The sequence below is a fragment of the Carettochelys insculpta genome, chromosome 29 (genome assembly GCF_033958435.1).
Source record: "Carettochelys insculpta isolate YL-2023 chromosome 29, ASM3395843v1, whole genome shotgun sequence".
Classification (NCBI taxonomy): Eukaryota; Metazoa; Chordata; order Testudines; family Carettochelyidae; genus Carettochelys; species Carettochelys insculpta.
Genome location: NC_134165.1, coordinates 9,237,495 through 9,256,962, shown reverse-complemented (window position 1 = coordinate 9,256,962; position 19,468 = coordinate 9,237,495). Strand labels below are relative to the sequence as shown.

General features: G+C 56.6%; 1 protein-coding gene across 1 annotated transcript in view; it reads left to right on the top strand.

Moving 5' to 3' along the window:
• NCKAP1L (NCK associated protein 1 like) overlaps positions 1–19,125 on the top strand; it is a 61,670-nt gene extending 42,545 nt beyond the window's left edge. Inside the window, exons 26-30 of the mRNA XM_074979731.1 lie at positions 2,698–2,791; positions 4,983–5,099; positions 6,207–6,316; positions 15,604–15,693; positions 18,167–19,125. Of these exons, the coding sequence (XP_074835832.1) occupies positions 2,698–2,791; positions 4,983–5,099; positions 6,207–6,316; positions 15,604–15,693; positions 18,167–18,292 (537 nt within the window). The 3' untranslated portion in view covers positions 18,293–19,125. The remainder of the gene's footprint in view (positions 1–2,697; positions 2,792–4,982; positions 5,100–6,206; positions 6,317–15,603; positions 15,694–18,166) is intronic.
• Positions 19,126–19,468: the final 343 nt, after the last annotated feature.

Here is a 19,468-nt window from a genome sequence, read left to right as displayed (position 1 = left end):
GGGTCTGGATTTAATGCACCGAAGGGTACTAAGGGAATTGGCAGATGTCATTGCTGAACCTTTGGCCATTATCTTTGAAGACTCTTGGAGATCGGGGGAGATACCAGATGACTGGAAAAAGGCAAACGAAGTGCCTGTCTTTAAAAAAGGAAAGAAGGACAATCCAGGGAACTATAGACCAGTCAGCCTTACCTCAATCCCTGGGAAAATAGTGGAGGGAATCCTCAAGGGATCATTTTGGAGCACTTGGAAGAGGGGAAAGTGATCAAAAGTAGCCAACATGGATTCACCAAGGGCAAGTCCTGCCTGACCAATCTGATTAGCTTCTATGATGAGGTAAGAGACTCTGCGGACATGGGGAAGTTGGTAGATGTGATATGCCTTGATTTCAGCAAAGCTTTTGATACGGTCTCCCACAACATTCTTGCCCATAAGTTAAGAAAATGTGGATTGGATCTTTGGACTATAAGATGGATAGAAAGTTGGCTTGATGGTCGGGCCCAACGGGTAGCTCAATATCTGGATGGTGGTCAGTTTCAAGCAGAGTGCCGCGAGGCTCGATTCTGGGGCCGGTGTTGTTCAAAATCTTTATTAATGACCTGGATGAGGGACTCGATTGCACCCTCAGCAAGTTTGCGGATGACACAAAACTAGTGGGAGAGGTAGATACGTTGGAGGGTAGAGAGAGAATCCAGAGTGATCTGGATAAAGTGGCGGACTGGGCCAAAAAAATCTGTTGTGGTTCAACAAGGAGAAGAGTAGAGTCCTGCACCTGGGGGAGAAGAACCCCAACCATTGTTACAGGCTGGGGACTGACTGGCTCAGCAGCAGTACGACGGAAAGGGACCTAGGGGTTATGGTGGATGAAAGGCTGGATATGAGTGTGCCCTTGTAGCCAAGAAGGCTAATGGCATATTAGGGCACATTAGGAGGAACATTTCAAGCAGATCTAGAGAAGTAGTTGTTCCCCTCTGTTTGGCACTGGTGAGGCCACATCTGGAATATTGTGCCCAGTTTTGGGCCCCCCCCGTATAAAAAGGATGTGGATTTGCTGGAGCAGGTTCAGCAGAGGGCAACAAAAATGATTAAGGGGCTGGAGCACAAGACCTATGCGGAGAGGTTGAGGGATATGGGCTTGTTTAGTTTACGGAAGAGAGGACTTAGAAGTGTTTTAATAGCAGCCTTCAACTTCGTGAAGGGGAGCTCTAAAGAGGAGGGTGAGAAACTGTTCTCGGTGGTGTCAGATGGCAGAACAAGGAGTAATGGTCAGAAGTTGAAGAGGGAGAGGTGTAGGTTAGATATTAGGAAAAACTACTTCACCAGGCGGTTGGTGAAGCACTGGAATGTGTTGCCTGGAGAGGTGGTGGATTCTCCATCCCTTGAGGTTTTTAAGTCCTGGCTGGACAAGGTCCTGGCTGGGATGAGTTAGTAGGGGTTGATCCTGCTTGAAGCAGGGGGCTGGACTAGATGACCTCCTGAGGTCCCGTCCAGCTCTGTGATTCTGTGATTGGCTGCCACAAGCCTTACCCCAATTGGTTCCCAGGACAGCCCTCTCCCAAGGACGTTTTTAACCCTTTCTCTGCCAGTGCCTCTCATATCTGGCACAAACATCTGGCCATAGCCTCATCCCTCTTTTTGTTCCTCACTTTCAACAGAGGCCACCCCCAACCCTGCAGATGGCTGGACACAGGGTGACACTCCTTCCTTGCTGGGTCCTTGTTGCACTGATGCTGTGATGGGCTTGTGGCTTCTCAGTCATTGGACTTGATGGGGTGTGGGGAACAACTCACTTATTGATGTACATTGCCCTCCATCCCAGTGGCACTGACCTGTGATAAGACCTGTCATGTGCCTTCCTGCACAGAGCCAGAGCTATTTCACAGCACAATGACGGCAGCTTCTTCCAATAGTGGAGTCTGTGCAAATGCGGCCACTGCGAGCTAGGCACGGTGCAATCAGACCAGGCGCGGGTTTCCGGCTGCATGCAGAGCATGGTATGGCCAGGCTGGGCACAGGCTCCTAGCTGGGCACAGAGCATGACACAGGGTGTGGTGCATTCAGGCCTGGGGCAGGCTCCTGTCTCAACTGCCTTAGCTTTGACCAGTTTAACCCCTAGCTGCAGACCTGGAGGGCTTGCCCATCCAGCCAGCAGCATGGGTGTAAATCCTGTCTACACAGGGCACATAGCAGGAGCGACTCTCAAGCCACTTCTGGTCCATTTCCCCACTGTGCTGGGCACCCTAGAGAGCAGAGCTCTTGGCAGCTGCCCCAGCTTACTGCCCCTTTCCGCTGAGCTCCTGCACAGCCTCCTGCAGCAGAGTTTCCAATCCCCTGTCAGGTTCCCTTTGCTTCAGCTGCTGATGCTTCACACAGTCCAGTGTCTTCATCCCTGTGGGCTCTGGGCCCCCGCTTCTCAGCATGGAAGGGAGACAGTCCCTGCCAGGGGGACAATAAGGCCTGTCTGTCGCCCCTGTGGCCTGTGGCAGGCAGTAGTGCCAATATGCAGCAGAGGTGGCTCTTTTCTCAACAGCTGGTCACAGCCTGTGGCCTGTTGACCAGGCTGAGGGATGGGGATTCCTGCTCTCACAGCTGCTGGTGTGTTACTCCATAAACATGCAGCTGTTTCACTGCATGGAGCAGAAGTGAGGGTGCCTGGGAGCTCTCCAGCCTTGCTGACTCCATCCCCTCTCCCCCCAGGTCACCTTGAGCATCTTTGAGCTGGCCACGGCTGCCGGGATCCCATGCGACATTGACCCAGCCCTGGTGACGGCACTTTCCAATCTGAAGACAGGTAAGACTCAGGCCAGGAGCTGCCAGGCAGGGTCGCCCTAGCCCAGCCTCCCAGCACCGACACCGCCTTGGATTCTGGCACACTCCCTCATCCAGGTGCATTTTAATGCAAGCTTGGACCCCAGCACATGGACGCTGGAGACGTTTGTGTCTGTAACAGTGCTCAGCTCCAGCCCTGTCTACACTAGAAAGTGGTACTGTAACTATCTAACTATCCCAGGCTATGCAGAGGAGCACAACCCCACCCAGCATGAATGCAGCTCTGTGAGAGTGATGGGAGCCCCAGGGTGCAGCCTGGGACTGTGGAATTGCTGTGCTCCCGTAACACTCCAGCCTGGGCTGTCTCTCACACTGTATTGCTAGCACAAGCAGCAAACCCTTCCAGGTGCTGTTATCACTCAGCACAACTCTATGTGGTGCCCTATACCCAAGCGATTGCATGGCTGCTCCCAGAGCCACTCATGAATCACAAAGAAAGGGCACCAGCCAAAGGTCCCAGCTCCTAGCCCTGTACCCCAGGACTATAACTATCGTTCACTGCTCAAGATGAGTATTGCAAATTTATTAATTGGGTCACCCCTTCATCAATGTCAAGTGGATACACCTCAGCCTTGGTGAACCTGAGCAATTGAGCAGACGCCTAAGGCAAACTCGCCGGTAAGATAAACCATAAAACAAGTGTATTGATTACAAGGGATAGATTTTAAGTGACTGTGAGTGGTAGGCAGAAGAGTAGTTGCTAAAACAAAATATAAATACAGTCTAAACTCTCAGCCCTGTTCAACTGGGGAACATTTAGATCAAGCAGTTTTTCTCATCCCACTGGATTTTGTACTTCATAGGACACAGGTTGTCCTTTAAGCCTGGGTCAGTCTCCTCTGTTGGAGTTTTCAGTCTTCTCAGCATCCCTGTTGCTTGCAGTACATGTAGGGGCAGAAGAAAGGCCAAGCACGGGCCCCTGTGGGCTCTTTTCTGCCCTGGGCACCATGCGCTAGGAAAATGCACATCCAGGCACGTCTGGGGGCCTTGCTGATTCTCCAGGCAAGGTTGAGCAATTCCCCTGGTGTGGCCTCATGCTGGTGAGTCATTGAATTGTACAGTATCCGGCTGGTTCCCCAATTTAGAGCATGTTTTACTGACAACCAAACGCCACAATCTCATTAAGTTCTTATGTGTCATTGATAGATATATTTCCACAGAGCAGTGGTTTTCAGCAGCTCACCATGCTTTCCCAGATCCCTCACATGGCATGCTTTATATGCAGTCTCACGGTTATATGCAAATGCAACATATGGAGGTTACCGGGCACTCCCCAAAGTTTGGCACGGGGCGAAGGACCTATTGGTACAGAATGCCACAGCTAGTTTAAAAAGCTTTATGCCAGTAATGCTATGCCTGAATGGGACAGTGTCCCTCCTAGGGCTGGTGCCACTGTGATTAAATCAGTACAATATCACCCCACCTCCGACAGAGCGTTCCAGTGAGGGCTGGGGATCAGTCGGTGAAGTGGTGTGGAAATAGAAGCATGAAGGTGACTTTGAGCAAGTCACTGCCCCACTCTGTGCCTCAGTTTCAATGGCAATGGTGATACTGACCTTTGGATTCTCTGCATTAAGAGTGTGCTATTAGTGGAAGCCCCTGATAAGAGGGCATTGCCTTACCCTGAAGCACATGGAGGCAGAACCCTTTGCTGGCTTTGCAGCAGCTGCCTCTATGCAATGAGCAAAGCCAATAAAGATTTGGGCTGGGATGACAAATGCACTTCAATAACACAAGAAGCACCATCCCAGGCGCTGCAGTTGAGCCAGGGACATTTGGGAGACACAGCCAAGATCCCCACGGGTCTGCTCCCTGGCTGTCTGCACGCCGTCCATCAGCCCATGGCACCCAAGGGAGCGCTCCTCCGCTGCCCCTGGCTGCACCACCACCGAGGCAGTTTCTTCTGTGGTGCGGAAGCAGCTTCAAGTGAACCTGAGCAGTGTCAGATCCGTTCAGCAAAACTCAAAGCTCCAGAGCAGCAGGAGTCTGGCTCCATCTATCAGATAATTTACTGCCCTGTCACAGCCGCTGGGTGGTTTTTATATATGTTTTTAAAAGTCGGCTGAGTGGCCAAGCTGGGGAGAAGAGTGGAGAGCACAAACCGTTATTACTGAAACTTCCGGCTGTATGTCTTCTTCTGCTCTGCCTCACAGACAGCTCATCCCCCGAGGAGGACTACAAGTCAGCCTGTCTGCTGATGGTCTTCGTGGCTGTGTCCCTGCCGCTCCTCGCCTCCGACTCTTACTCCGTCTACAGCATCGAGATGGATGGTAAGAGGCCAGGCCGAGCTGCTTTTCATTGGCCACGTGTGCCAATAAAGAGCCCAACGCCAGAGCTCCATGAGTAGGTCCCCATCCTGCCCTGCAAGAGGCGTCGCAGGGTACAGCGCCCTGGCCCTGGGGTGGAGGTGGGGAGGGTGGGTGCTCAGCAGGGCAGTTTGTGGAAGTTCTTGTTACACAGCGCTCGCCCGGAAAGGAGCCCCTGTAAGAGCTGTTCTGAACTCCACTCCCAGCCTACAGCCAAGGAAAGGCTTTGGGAGGGGGTCAAGGGAACCTGCCCCAGCTGATGCACTTGATTATGTCCATAATTCATTTGTCAAGAAAAATACAGGAATGAGCAAAGGAAAATGCCAGAGTTTCCCCGCTGCGCACGTCACACCAGTGCTGAGCTGGGGCGTTCACTTGCAGCCCAGCCCCGTCAGACCCTGCACATCTCAAGCTCTGTCTTCCAGCTGGCAGGGTTTCTTGCCCATAGGCAGCCTGTTCCCAAACCTCCCTCCTCTAAGGGTGAGAAACCTGCCCCTCATTCCCAGCCGCAGTTTATCCCTAGCAGTTCCCGGGCCATCCTTGTCCTCTAGCTTCAGTAGCTCTTCCCCTCCCTGGCATGTCCCATGGAAGGATTTACAGAGAGAACAGCGTCCCCACAGCCGCAGCCTCCCCCCAGCCTCAATTCCTGCTCTCTGGGCTCGCTGTCCTCTGGCTGTCCTCACAGCCCCTCTCTGCACTGCTGCCACTTGGACTGCATTCCCGTCCATGGCGGTGCCCACAGCTGCCCCCTGTATTCCAGGGGAGGTCTCCTCAGTGCCGGGCCAACGGCAGCGATACACCCCTTGCACTGCTGCCAATACTGCCCCGGATGGCAAGCGCTGGGGTTCAGGGAGGTTGAGAGGTTTAAAATAGTGTGAGAGCTCCCAGGATCGGGACCTTGGATTACGAGGTAGGGGGTGGTGGCTTTGTAGCAGAGCAGCACCCAGAGCACCGTCATGCATGCCGGGTGCTGGGGGAGCCGTAGGGAGCCCACCAGCACAGCCCTCCTGCCCCCCATCCCAGCTCAGTGAGCTGCAGGTGACAAGCTTCCTTCCTTCCTTCTCACTGCAGGTTACAGCAACAATATCCACTGCCTGGCCAAAGCCATCATCCAGGTGTCTGCCGCACTCTTCACCATCTACAGCAAGAACATCGAGACACACCTCAAGGAGTTCCTGCTGGTGAGAGGCTCTGGGGGATGGGGCTCATCCCATGCAGCCGGCTACAGCACAAGGGATACTGCTCCCTGGGGTGCGCTGTGAGACCTGCCCCTAGGGGCGTCTGGGAGATTCCCCTGAGGGCATGCTGGGAGATGCTGCCCCCCACAAAGCGTCTGAGACACCCGCTCCCTGGGATGCAGTGGGAGACCTGCCCCCAAGGGTGTGTAGGGTGACCCCGCCCCCGGAGCATCTGAGACCTGCCCCTGAGGGGATGCTGGGCCCCTGGGTGACTGAACAGTTCTCTCCAGCCCCACTGGCATGAGCAGAACATGGAGCTCACATGCTCACTGAGTTCAGTGCTGCCTCTTGCTGCTGGGCGGGCCGTGCCTGAGACTGTTTATCCTGAAAATGCTCCAGCTCTGGCTCATGGGAATGGCCAGGGATTCAGTCACCTCCATGTCCTGCCTGACTGCTCGTAGCTCCCCAGCTGCTAAGGCCAGAGGGACCATTCTGATTTCCCTGTTTGAGCTCCTGTCTAGCCCCAGCCTGAGATCTTCACCCCCAGTGACCATAGCAAATGGCATTGGCCTCCCTTCTAGGCACCACCAGGGGTTTGCCAGCATAAAGGCAGCCCTCTTTCCACAGCCGTCACAGCACAGGGACATGGTAGGGAATCATAGAATCATAGACTCCTAGGGCTGGAAGGGACCTTAAGAGGTCATGGAATCCAGCCCCTGCCTAAAGGAGGATCAACCCCAACTAAATCATCCCAGCCAGGACTTGAAAACCTCTAGGGATGGAGATTCCACCACCTCTCTAGGCAACGCGTTCCGGTGCTTCACCACCCTCCTGGGGAAATAGTTTTTCCTAATATCCAACCTACGCCTCTCCCTCTGTAACTTCAGACCATTGCTCCTCGTTCTGCCATCCGTCGCTACTGAGAACAGCCTCTCTCCAGTCTCTTTAGGCCTCCCTTTCAGGAAGTTGAAGGCTGCTTTCAAATCGCCCCTCACTCTTTGCTTCTGGAAGCTAAATAACCCCAAATCTCTCAGCCTCTCCTCATAGGTCATGTGCTCCAGCCTTCTAATCATTTAGGTTGCCTTCTGCTGAACCCTCTCCAATGCATCCACATCCTTTCTATAATGGGCCCCCCCAGGACTGCCCGCAATACTCCAGATGTGGCCTTACCAGTGCTGAATAGAGGGGAATAATAACTTCTGTAGATTTGTTGGAAATGCTCTTCCTAAGGCACCCCAATATGCCATTAGTCTTCTTGTCTACAAGGGCACATTGTTGACTCATATCCAGCCTTTCATCCACTATAATCCTCAGGTCCTTTTCTGCTGCACTGCTACTTAACTAGTTGGTTGTCAGCCTGTGACAATGCTTGGGATTCTTCTGTCCAAGTGCAGGACTCTACACTTGTCCTTGTTGAACCCCATCAGATTTCTTTTGGCCCAATCCTCCAATTTAAGAAGGTCACTGTGGACCCTACCCCTACCCTCCAACGTATCTACCTCTTCCCCAGCTTAGCGTCATCCTCAGATTTACTGCGGGTGCAATCCAACCCCTCATCCAGGTCATTAATAAAGATGTCGAACAATACTGGCCCTAGAACTGATCCTTGGGCCCTCCACTTGAAACCGGCCACCAACCAGACATTGAGCCATTGATTGCTACCCATTGTGCCCGACTATCTAGCCAGCTTTCTGTCCATGTTAATAGATGGAACTTGCCTGATTCATCTCCCACTATCCTGGGGGCTCTGAGGGGCCCACTCCCAGTCCAGCATTGGAGGGAGAAGGGTGGTCTGGCATTGGGGAAGGGCTGTGGCCTCCATAAGCTGCTGTCCCTGCTGCCCGCTGGATAGGAAGCTGGCAGGGAGCCTCCAATGGGACATGGATGGACACAGCCACCTGTATCCCAGCCAGATGGCAGCTGATGCTCCCTTTCTACTGGAGACTCCCAACTACTGCCAGTGGCTACATGCCAGCGGGCTCCCTTCTCCCACCCAGCCCCCAACAGCCCTGCCATGCTGCCGTTCCTCCTCCCACCCCAGGGCCACAACACCACATCACCATGACAAGGAAGCTCTGTCCCAGTCCTGCCCTGGCCTGCAGACTCCACCCCCACAGCGCCTACTGACTATGATTTCTGACCAATGGGGTCTGCAGGGCGGGGGCGGGGGGCCTGTGCCTGCAAGCAACCAGGACCACATGGAGCCACCTGCTCCCCCACCAGACCCAATGGGAGCTGCCATAGCAGGCACCCACACCCCAGCCCCCTTGCACAGCCCCCTCTCACTCATAACTCCTTCCCCAACTCTGCACCCGCAGCCCCCTCCTGCACCCTAAGTCCCCAACTCCCTCCCAGGCCCCACGTCTCATACCTCCTCCCGCACTCAAATGTCTGCCCTGGCCCCACACCTGCACCCCAAACTCCTGTCCTGAGCCCCTCCCCATGCCCCAAATCCCTCGATTTCAACCCAGAGCCCCCTGGACCCAAAACACCTCATCCCCAGAGCCCGCACCGCCCGCTGGAGCCCTCGCCCCCTCCTGCATCACAAACTCAGTGTTAGCTCAGACGGGCCTGTGACCATCTGAGGTCCTGCCTGGCCAGGCCATGCCACTGCCTGGGGCTAATTCCTGCTTCACCCTGAGCACCTCAGGGGGGAGGTTTACGGCCCAGTGCATGGAGCAGCCAGTCATGCCAGCGGGGCAAGGGACTTTCTGGGCAGCAGTGCAAAGTGGTTGGTGGCACCCAGTTGGGTGGTTCTCAAATGGGTCCAGCTGGGCTGGCTGGGCAGCCAGCTCGCCCCGAACAAACAGGCTGCAAACTGCCCAAGGGGGGCTGGCTGGCTGGAGAGCTGGTAGGGGCTGGGGCGTCTGGCCCTGGGCGAGGCTTTGGGGAGACCTGTGTTCTAACACTGGCTCTGCTGCTGAACTGCTGGGTTCTCTTCCCCTGCCTCTGTCCCACCGCCCCCTCCCTCTCTGTGTTCTCCACTGGAAGACTTCGGGGGCCCACAGGGCCATCCCGAGCGGTGTGCAGGGCCTGGGACAACCCCAATGGCCCATCGGGGGTGGGGGGTGCGTGTAGGGGGTGGGCAGCAGCCCAGCATACTGGGACAGTGCCTGCTGGTTGGCCAGCTCCCCAGACTGTCAGGGAGCGGGAGGAAAGTACGCGGTTTGCATACATGCCCCTCGCTCCTGGCTGGAGAGGGGAGGTGGCAGAGGAGTAATTTGCACTTTCTCTTCGCTCCCTGATAGTCACAGCTGCTGCCCCCGCTCCACCCTTCCGAAATGGCCCCCTTGGACAGCACCCGTCTCCATTCCAGCCCCACCTCTTCCAGCCCTGCTCTTCCCCTCCTGCCCCCTCGCACCTTTTCCCCAAACCGCCTCCCTCGAACAATGCAGGCGATTGCTGGGAGTTGGTGTCAGCAGCAGGGGTGGGGGACAGGGGAGCAGAGCGACCCAGCCCAGCCCACTCCCCTGCCGTGGTGAAGTGGAGCAGCCTGGCTGGAAAGTGGCAGCGTGGAGCAGAAAAGAGCCGGGTTGCTCTGCTCCGTGGCTCCTGCTATTGCTGGTGAGTGCGGGGCAGGCCTGACCCCTGCTGGCTGTGTGTGCCCCCCACAGTGATCCCCATGGCACCCCCCAAAGCACAGGGCTGCTGCCCCCAGCTGTCCAACGGACAAGACAACTCTGGGGCCCCTTCTTGTTTCCGTGTCCAGCCCTGGTCCTTCAGGTCTCTGGGCCCTGCTGTGCTGTGATACGATACATCTAATTAAGGATGCTCCCCAGAGATTAGCAGGGAGCTGCTGCCAGAGTCTGACAATACACAGTGATTCCTTCCCCCAGGAGCTCTTGTTTGAGTTCTTCAGAGGCATTTAAATTCCTTTTGAGGAAAGAGAAACAGGCCAGGCCTTTGGAGAGCAGTAGAATGGCATATTGGATAAGGCTGCAATTTATTCCTGGCTACCCAGCTCAGTCCAGGAAGGGTTTTGCCTCCCCATCTCTTCAGCTGGAGGAATTTAGCCAGGTAGAAGCCACTGTCTGGTTCCCAGTGCTCTCGGTTCTCTGCTCCCATCTCAGTGTCTCTGCCTCGGCCTTTCCATGCTGTTGAGCCCTTGCTCCACGCAGTTCTGGTGTCCCATGGCCAAACGCCAGGGAAAATCAATCCCGTGCCGTTCTCCCTGGCTCCTGGTGAGTGATTTACAGAGGAACTGGGGGACTGCAAAAGGCATGTGGGTCAGACTTTTACTGCGGGCCGGTGGGAAAACAGCCAGCTGAGGACCACACCTGATACCTTGTTGATTAGAAACATCAGAGATTGCAAAGCCAGCCAACAGCTTCCTTTGTGTGGGTGTTTCACCTGCAACCACAAACCTGCTGAGATCACTGCTGGTTGGGGTCTGACTTAGGATGAGAGTAACCAAAAGCTGGCGTCTTCTGTTGTCCCATAATGTGTAATGAATTCCTAGTTCTCCATTCACTCCCTACTGAGGGAGCTTCACCGTATGACTGTCTTGTCAGTCATGTATCTCTCCAGCTTAGTCATTGCTGTAACATTTGGGGATCTCCCAATCTTTGACATATTTCAGAGCATCCCTGTCATGTGGCTGGGGCCCAGAGAGCCTAAGGACACATTGACACTGCTATTAAGCACCCGTGCTGGAGTTGTGTCATCTGACTAGGGCGCTGAGGCTGGGGAAAGGTGGTGCTCAGGGACCCACCCCACTTGTGGGCTTCACTGGGGACCTGAACATTGACACAGCAGTTAAATGTCCCCTACCCTGAGCCCACGCTGTATTTAATTGCAATCTGAGAATACCTCGGTACCAGAGTCATGGGAACTGACCCTGCCTGACCCGATCCACCTGGAGGATAAGAGATGGCTACTGTTGCCAGCTGATAATGCCTCAAGTCTTAATGGCTCTTGGCTCTCTGGAGCGTCTTGCAAAGCAGGTCAGTGTCATGGTCCTCCTTTTACAGGCAGCGAGCACCCAGGAGGAAGCCAGGACTACAGCCACCGTCTTCTGGGTCCTAGTGCAGTGCCGTATGCACTAGGCGGCCCAAGTGGCAGGTGTGGATCAGCTACCAAGCAGGCTGGTAACTCAGGCCTGCTCCTGGGCTGACTGGCAGGGGTGTGTCTCCATGTAATGCAAGGAAGGGGCTCCTGTCTGCCATTGCTGCATGTGAGATTAGAGCCAGGCCCAGATACAGGGACGTATTGGCATGTGGCAGGGGGCACACCCCGGGATGAATGCGCAGAGTCTGCAGGGAGGAAATCCAGGCATTTTGCAATGCCGGACACCTGGGGCGGAGAGGTGGCTGCCTCTTGGAGGGCCTCACAGCTGGCTGGTAGTGAGAGCATGACACAGGCAGGCAGAACTGTGCTCTCCACTGCAGGGGGCTCATTTGCCAGGGCAGCTGTAAGCAAACCCTTTGTGCTCTACACGCCTGGTCCCTACCCGGTCCTGCTGCTGTGCACCCTGACCTGCTGCGCTGGTTGGGCAGCACAGAGCGGGGATGGGGATGTGTCTGGTGTGCGGAGGTAAATAATGCTGAGGACGGATGCCAAGCCCTGGCTGCCCAGGCAGTGCTCAGGGTTGTACACATGCCCCCACCCCCACAATGGAGATGCAGCCAGGCCCAGGGAAGGGTGTTTCCACCAAGCCAGACGCTGTCCCTCAAGGGGCTGTGAGGGTTCTAGTGCAGGAATCAGCCACCTTTCCGAGGCGGAGTGCCAAAATTTGACCTTGTGACCTCTGCGCCTGGGCTGAGAGACTTTTTTAAAGTCACTAATAGTCCCACTTACAACAGCTGCATTAAGAAGTAAATTCAGCTGCAGAGCTTTACCATGTGGGTGGTGGTTGGGGGCATTAGCTCGTCTTTTGTCAATCCACAGGTGGCCTGGCTTTGAGTGAGCTCCCATCTGCGTGGAGGAGCAGGGGTGGGACTGAGCTCCTGCCCTGCGTGCCGGTGAAAATTGTCTTGCATGCCATGCTTGGCACTCATACTAAACCCTGGTCTAGTGCAATGGGAAAAACCGCCTCTCTTGCTGTAGGAAGTGTTGATGCAACACCGCTAGTGCAGCTTGGATACAGTACTGTAGCCAGGCCACTGTAAAGTAGGGCTGTAGCACGCCCATACGCAGGAATTTCTAAGGGAGGGAGTGGAATATGCAGGAGATTTCCTGGTATCGGAGGGGTGCCATGTTAGTCTATATCCACAAAAACAACAAGCAGTCCTGTGGCGACTTATAGACTAACAGATTTTTTTGGAGCATAAACTTTCGTGTTCAGTGTCAGTGGGTCTTTGCCCACGAAAGTTTAAAGTTCAAAAATGTATTTGTCTATAAGGTGCCACAGGACTTCTCGTTGTTTTTAGGAGGCTTCTGGGCCCTCCTAAGAGACCCAACCCAGGGCAAATTGCTTAAAATCAGGCCACTTACAACCCAGATGGGGTTTCCTCCTTAGTGAGGCCAACCAAGCCAGCCAGAAAGGTTCCTCTGCCAGCCCCTCTGGCCAACCAGAAGACACACAAGCAAACCCACAGATTCTCTAGCTGCTCCTACAACCAGAACCTGCAACCCTCCTTAATCAGGTGAGAGGTTATATAAACTAATTTCACCAAATCCACACAGATTCTTCCAGGCCCCAGAAGGACCAGCCACATTCCCTGGTCAATATAGACTTCTATCATACTCAAAACAGCACACTGGGCCAATCCTTTAGAATCTAAAATATAAAGGTTCATTAATAAAGAGAGGAAGAATAGGGTTACAGAGAAAAATTGTTAAAGTGGTCAAATTACACACATCAGTCAAATCTCACGATGCAGATTACAGCCACCGGTGAAACCTGCTATCTTGGCAGTCTCTGAAAAGACATCCTCTGAGGGACAGAGCCCCCGTCCAAGCAGGCTGAGTTCATAGCAGAGATGTTCTTGCCGATTGCTTCCAGCTGTGGTCTGAGGACTCAGGACAAGACAGCCGCTGCCAGCGTTCTCTTTATAGACTTGCCCTGTGGAGGGAAGATCTCTGCTCCTAGGCAGGTGCTGAATGAACGGTGGACCACCTGGTCAGGTTGCCTGTTGGGGCATTCTGCCATTGGCCACATGGTTAGACAGCACGTTCCAGCCACCTCCTGGGATGTGGATTAGGATTCACTCGGCTTCACTTGGCAAGGCGTTCGTCACAGTAGCTTGCCCCGCCTCCCGCTGTGTTTTTCAGAGCTAATTTCTTTAACTACAACTAGGGAGCCAATATCTGCAACGTCACGTACAAAAGTGGTGCAGCCATATAAGCAGCACAACCAGATGCAGTGAATCGCCAGCTTTCATTAGCCATCTCACTTGGCCCAGAAGCTTAAATACAGTGGTTACAGAAATGGGTTTCACATTTACTGTACAAATCAAGTGACGTCACAGAGGGGTGGCCTTTTTGTAGCTATGGGCCACCCTCCCGCACAGCTGGCCCTGCCCCACCACTACTGGTTTGGTCCCCTCTGAACAGCCCCCTCCGTCCCTGCCAGGCTTGAAGACCCCAGCCCCTGCTGGGCCCAAGGACCCCCCTACCTCTGCTCAGCCTGAAACCCCGCAACAAGGCCCCAGCATCCCCCCTGCCTGAAGACAGGTCCCTGCTTGTCCCAAATGCCCCATCCACCAATCAGCCTGGGAGTGGGGGATTACCTGGGGCAGGGCCTTGGCGGCGGACAGCAGCCACAGGGGATCGCCTCCCAATCCCCCCAGCACTCAGCACACGGTGCCTCAGCTTGACCTCCTGGCCTGCTAGCCCCATCTCTCTGTGGGCGGCTGGGAGGCCTCCAGCCTCTCAGTGGGACTCAGTGGGCCAGGCTGGTTGGGGGGGCCAGGGACAGGGCGCGGGCAGAGCGAGGAACCAGCGGGGCCCCCCATTGAGGGCACAGAGCCTCGCACCTCCCTCCATGGGCCTGCGTAGCGTAGCCGTGGGCTCACACCGTAATGGTGCTTCATGGCAACTCCCTGTGCTGGCTGAGCCAGTCGGGGGTTTCCGGTGTCGCTGGCTGTGGGGCTGTTACTCTTGCTCTGAGGCAGCTGGTGGCCCTGCCAGAGGAGGGAGGCTGAGCTAGGGGCACTGCCCAGGCTCTGTGCTCCTTCCAGGCCTACTGCGTGTCAGCACTCACGATGCAGCTCCCAGGCTGTCGATGGGAGCTGAGCTGTGAGGGGGCCCAGGCCTCTGCAGGGAGCAATTCTGGCAGTGCGAGTGTCAGAGAGGGGCCGTGGAGGCCGGGCTGTGGCCTGCCCCACAACCCACAGCTGCCTGGGATCTGGGGGATGTTGTATCTGCATGATGGCTGGTGTGGAGGGTGGAACTAGAGAAGCATGTGCCTGGGACCAGCCATAGGGAGAGCCAAGCCAGCCCTTCCCCTGGCTGTGCGCCACTTCCCCTGAGGCTGGGAGCCTCTGGCTGCCTGGAGCCCTGCACCCTCTCTGGGCCCTGCACTGGGGGCTGGCCCTGCAGTGTTTGGGGCCGGATAGGTGGGGATGGATGGTCAGCAGCGTGGAGAGCCCAGCGGTGCCCTCAGAGCAAAGGAGCATCCCCCTCCCTCTGTCCTGAGCAATGGAGAACTCGTCTCCTCTGCACCAGTGATGACGAACCTGCTCCCCGGCTGTGAGCCACGTTGAATCCCCGTTGGGAAAAAATGGGACTCCACACCCCCGCTTTGCTGAGCTGGCAGGTGTACATTTGCCAGGTGCCCTGGTAGCTTTTTCCTCTCGCCCAGTGAAGGCTGGTGGCAGGGACGGGCTCCCAGCCCAGACGTCTCTTTGGTCCCCTTGGTCCTGGCATGGGCAGGTTACTGATTTTCTCTGTCACAAGCTCCCTGATGTTCAGTCCAATGTCCCAAAAGGACCTGGCGCTCACTCCTTGCCAGCTCCAGTTCTGGGGCCAGGAAGGGGCTGGCGAAGCTCCACCTCTGTGCGCCCAGGAAGTCTCCGCTACAGCTGGGAATTCTTTCCCCCTCTTCAGGCCTGGTGCTGAGCTGGGGCTGTGGTCTGGAGCCTTGCTGGGCAGGCCTCTTGCCAGCCCCAGCCCCAGCCCCAGGCTCTGGAGAAGCCAACAGGTTGTAATCCTTAGAGCCAGGCTCCATTCCTGAGGTGTGTTTAGCAAAGCTCAGCTGCCCGAGACACCCTCCCCACGCACCAGGCCCCAGCCTCTCCGGAGGCATTGCCCCAGCTCTGCTGCCACAGGGTCTGTGGGCTCACTTCCCTCATTAACTGCAGACCTGCCAGGGCCCCCCCGGGAACTCATCTCTCTTGCTCTCCTCACAGCTGGCGTCCGTGAGCCTCCTGCAGCTGGGACAAGAGACCGACAAGCTCCGCGCCAAGAACCGGGAATCCATCTCCCTGCTGATGCATCTGGTGAGGCTGCTGCACGCGGGAGTGGGCGCTGGGCAGCTGTCCCCTGGGGACACTCAGGCTATGAGACATCCCAGGAACATGCTGGGCCTGGTGCTGTGACGTGGGCAGGATTTGGGTGGCACGGTGCTGAGCTGCTCCCAGCTTGAGGCAAGGCTGGGCTCCTCCCACCTTTCCCGGAGGGGTAAAAGCCATCAGAGGAGCAGAGACAGGCTCCCTCACCAGGCCCTGCCAGCCTGGGGGTTGGTTTCCGCCTGTCTCCCGGCAGCCAACAGTTTCTGGGTGCTGCTGAGAGCAGAGCAGGGTGGGCTGTTTGGGGCTGGGTGTGGGAACCCAGCCCTGGGCTCCTCCTTGGCCAGGGGTGCAGGAAGGAGAGAGGCTGGCACTGTGGCAGCACCCCTGGCTTGAAGCAATAACAGCTGAAGATGTGACCCCCCCCCCACATGACTCCTTTGTGGGGCCAGACAAGGTCTCCCCTGAGCCATCGGTAGAGCGCAAAGTAAAGGCACACGAAAGGTTTCATGGTCCATGATGCATTTGTCAGGGCTGTGAATCTGGTCGGGCACCACTCATGGAGTTACTGCCTCTTGCCCCTGCACTGCAAGGGCTGCGGCGGGGGGAGCGGCGGGGGTCGCTTGCCATTGCCCCGTGGTGGGTGGCCAGTACTGCTGTGCTTGGAGATACCCTCAGTGGGGCCGAGCTGAGAGCAGCTGAGCACTGTGCCACAGGAGACACTGTCAGGAGCTCTGGGCTTCGCTCTCTGGCAGTTCCGATCACCTGCCTGCTTGGAGCATCTGTCCTCCGGCTGTGATGTGTGGGGCAAGGGCTGCAGGTGCGGTGGGAGGGGGAGTCTCTAAGAAGGCAGCTACCGCCCCGTGAGCTGTAGCCCTTGTGCCAGCCGGCCCTGGTCCCGTGCGGGCTGGGCAGCCAGCCATCTGTCTCCATTAGCCTGGGAAGGATATTGATTTCTGCCCTGATGGGAGGAGACGGCTGTGCCTGGGGAAGGAGAGGGCTCCCCATCCGCTCCCTGGGCAGGGCTGCGCTGCCGGCGATTGGTATTCGGGGAGTGCGGGTGTTTGCAGCAAAGCAATTTAAATGCAAATGTTTCAATCTAGCGCATGCGAATGAGGCTGCACAGGCTCCTTGCCCCCCACTTGGGGAGCATGCTGCTGAGACCAATGCCCAGGCCCTGCACCTATTCCAGCTCCGGAGTCAGCCCAGGGGCCTGTGGCACCTCTGGGGCGAGCACAGAGCCTGGCAGGTGGCTGCAGCTGGTTAGGGGATGCCCATGTAGGGGTCTCAGAGGGGACTGGAGGTGGCTGGGCTGCCCCATGCAGCAGCAGCAGCAGGCACAGGCCATGGGCTGCTCCCTGGCCAGGGTGGAGGAAGGAAAGATGCTGGCCCTGTGGGAGCACCCCTGTCTTGCAGCAGCAATAGCCGCCGAGGGCATGGGTCTGTGATGTGCACAGCTCACGTGTTGGGTCAGTGGCTTTCATCACCCCACACGTACAGACAGAAAGAACAGCCCTGGCCCCTGCCCCCCAGCACTGCCATGTCCACTGGGGGCTCCTCTCACCAGCCTCTCCCTGTGGGCCAGACGGAGGGGGGACGTTCTGCCCCCAGAGCAATGCTCTATCGCCATCTCCCAGTCACGGGAGATGGCAGCTGGACCGGGGCTGATCCCACTCCCACCTCCCAGTCTGCCCACACTGCCCTGTAGGGGCTTTCTGGGGAGCAAGGCCCCCTGCAAGGAGCAGGCTGGGCCCTTTCCATGCCTGACCCTCCTGGCGTTGTGGCCCAGCCCTCCCTGACATCCAGCCCTGCACCCCACCCCAGCCCCATGCCCAAGGCCAGCTGGAGCCTTGCTGTCTGCACAGCAAAGGGCAGAGCTAGACATGCCGTGCCGGCCACTGGCCTCCCTTGCGCGGCTGTTCCATGCCGAGGGTGCCTGGACTCTGGCGTCTATTTCCTGCACCGCCATTGCCTCACTCCCTGGTGTAAGGAGAGTCAGCGCCCGCTTCTCTAGCCCCTGGCCCTGCAGCGTCACAGACCACTTCCTTCCCGTTAATGAGTCATCCCTTCTTCACTGCCGTAGCTCGTTCTCTAGTACAGATGGGGAAGCTGAGGTACAGAGCAGTGAGGCAGCCCCTAGGAAGGGCCCTGTGCTGCTGAGCCCCTGTACAGCCCCTTTGCTACCAGCCAGCCCTTCCCCTACCACCACCTGCTGTTGGCCCTTTCTCCCGGCTCACTGAGGAGACCGGGCCCTGAGGTCTGTGTGCCCAGCCGCATGGCTCTCCTTCGGGTAATCACTACTGGCGCTGCCAGACTCGCTGCTGCCACAGCATGACATACCCTGGGGCTCTCCAGTGGGCCCATGCAGCAGCCGTGCCCAGTGTTCCCCCTGCTCCGTGGGGCCGTACGGTGGAACATGTGGTGGGACTGGCCCTGACGCAGCTTTTCTGCCCGTCCCTTTCAGATTGTGGAGGAGTCGTCCTTCCTGACAGTCGACATGCTGGAGACCTGCTTCCCCTACGTGCTGCTCCGCAATGCCTATCGCGAGGTGCACAGGGCATTCGTGCTGAGCAAACTCCCCGCACACTGAGTGCTCCAGCCTGGGCTCCCAGCCCCACTTCGGCCCCCTTCCCTGGAGCGTTGCGAATGAGCCCACATCTTCCAGGCTGTGGTCAGTCTCCTGTATTGCCACGGGGCCTGAGGGCTGTACATATTTGCATGTAGATGTGTGACGCTAGCAGAGCCAGCTCACACCAGAGCCTATTCCCTTGTGTGTCAGCAGATCAAAGTGATGGTGAATCTCGTAAGCGTGTGGCTGGGGTTTCCACTTCATGCAGCGTAGTGGGAGGTCACTTGCATTGTTTTCTGTCCTGTGTACCCCATGAACTGGAGTAGCAAACGTTTCCATTGTTTATTCCCACAAAGGAGCCAGCAAAGGAGAAAGAAGGTTGGTGGCTTGCAAAGGAGAGTCTCCAACAGAAAAGTGCTAATTTCAAAACGGGTGGTGATTGCGTGTGATGCAATCGTAGCAGCAGTAACCCTCTTCCACTCCTACAGCTCGCAGCATAGGACTTTGGATGTGTGTGATGAATGGCAGTCAAAGACCCAGGTGCCTTCCTCCCTCCGGGCCGTCAAAGGAAGAGCCGTGCGGAGAGCGACCCGGCAGCTTTTTTTCCGTCTGAAGCTGTAAATCTGGAACCAAAGGAAGATTCTGTGTCTCTGGCCTGTTTGGTGTTTGAGAGGGATCCAATGTGGACATCCAGAGACAATCTGGGTCCCCTGAATTGACTTTTGGGAAACGGGCCCTTCATTCCATCACAGCCGTGGCTGGGAATTACCAGCTGGGACTCCCCTGGGCAGAGTTCACCTGCTTTACCTTTTCTGTGAGTCTCACTTCCTTCTCGTAGCTCATAAATCATTAGTTCACTACCAGTGTTGTCTTTAGCGTGAGATCCAGAGTGCCAACTGCTCTGGGGTTAGTGGCAGGCCCTGGGGCCGGCAAGCACCCAACCTGTGATGTGACTTTTGGCATTGGTGGCCAATTTATCACAAAGCCCAGTTTGTCTGGGTGGCAAGACAGCCAGGAGAGCCGGGCTCAGCCTGGCTCTGTGCCAGACTGGTGCAGTGCTCCTGGAATTCAGTTGTTACTGGCGTGATGCAATGGCATGACAGTGCACCCCTCCGGCGTGGGGCGCCTGGCCTGCCTCTGGCAGCGCCCAGAGCTCGGCACTCACCATTCTGAGCTGCTCCAGGCTGTGTGACGTGT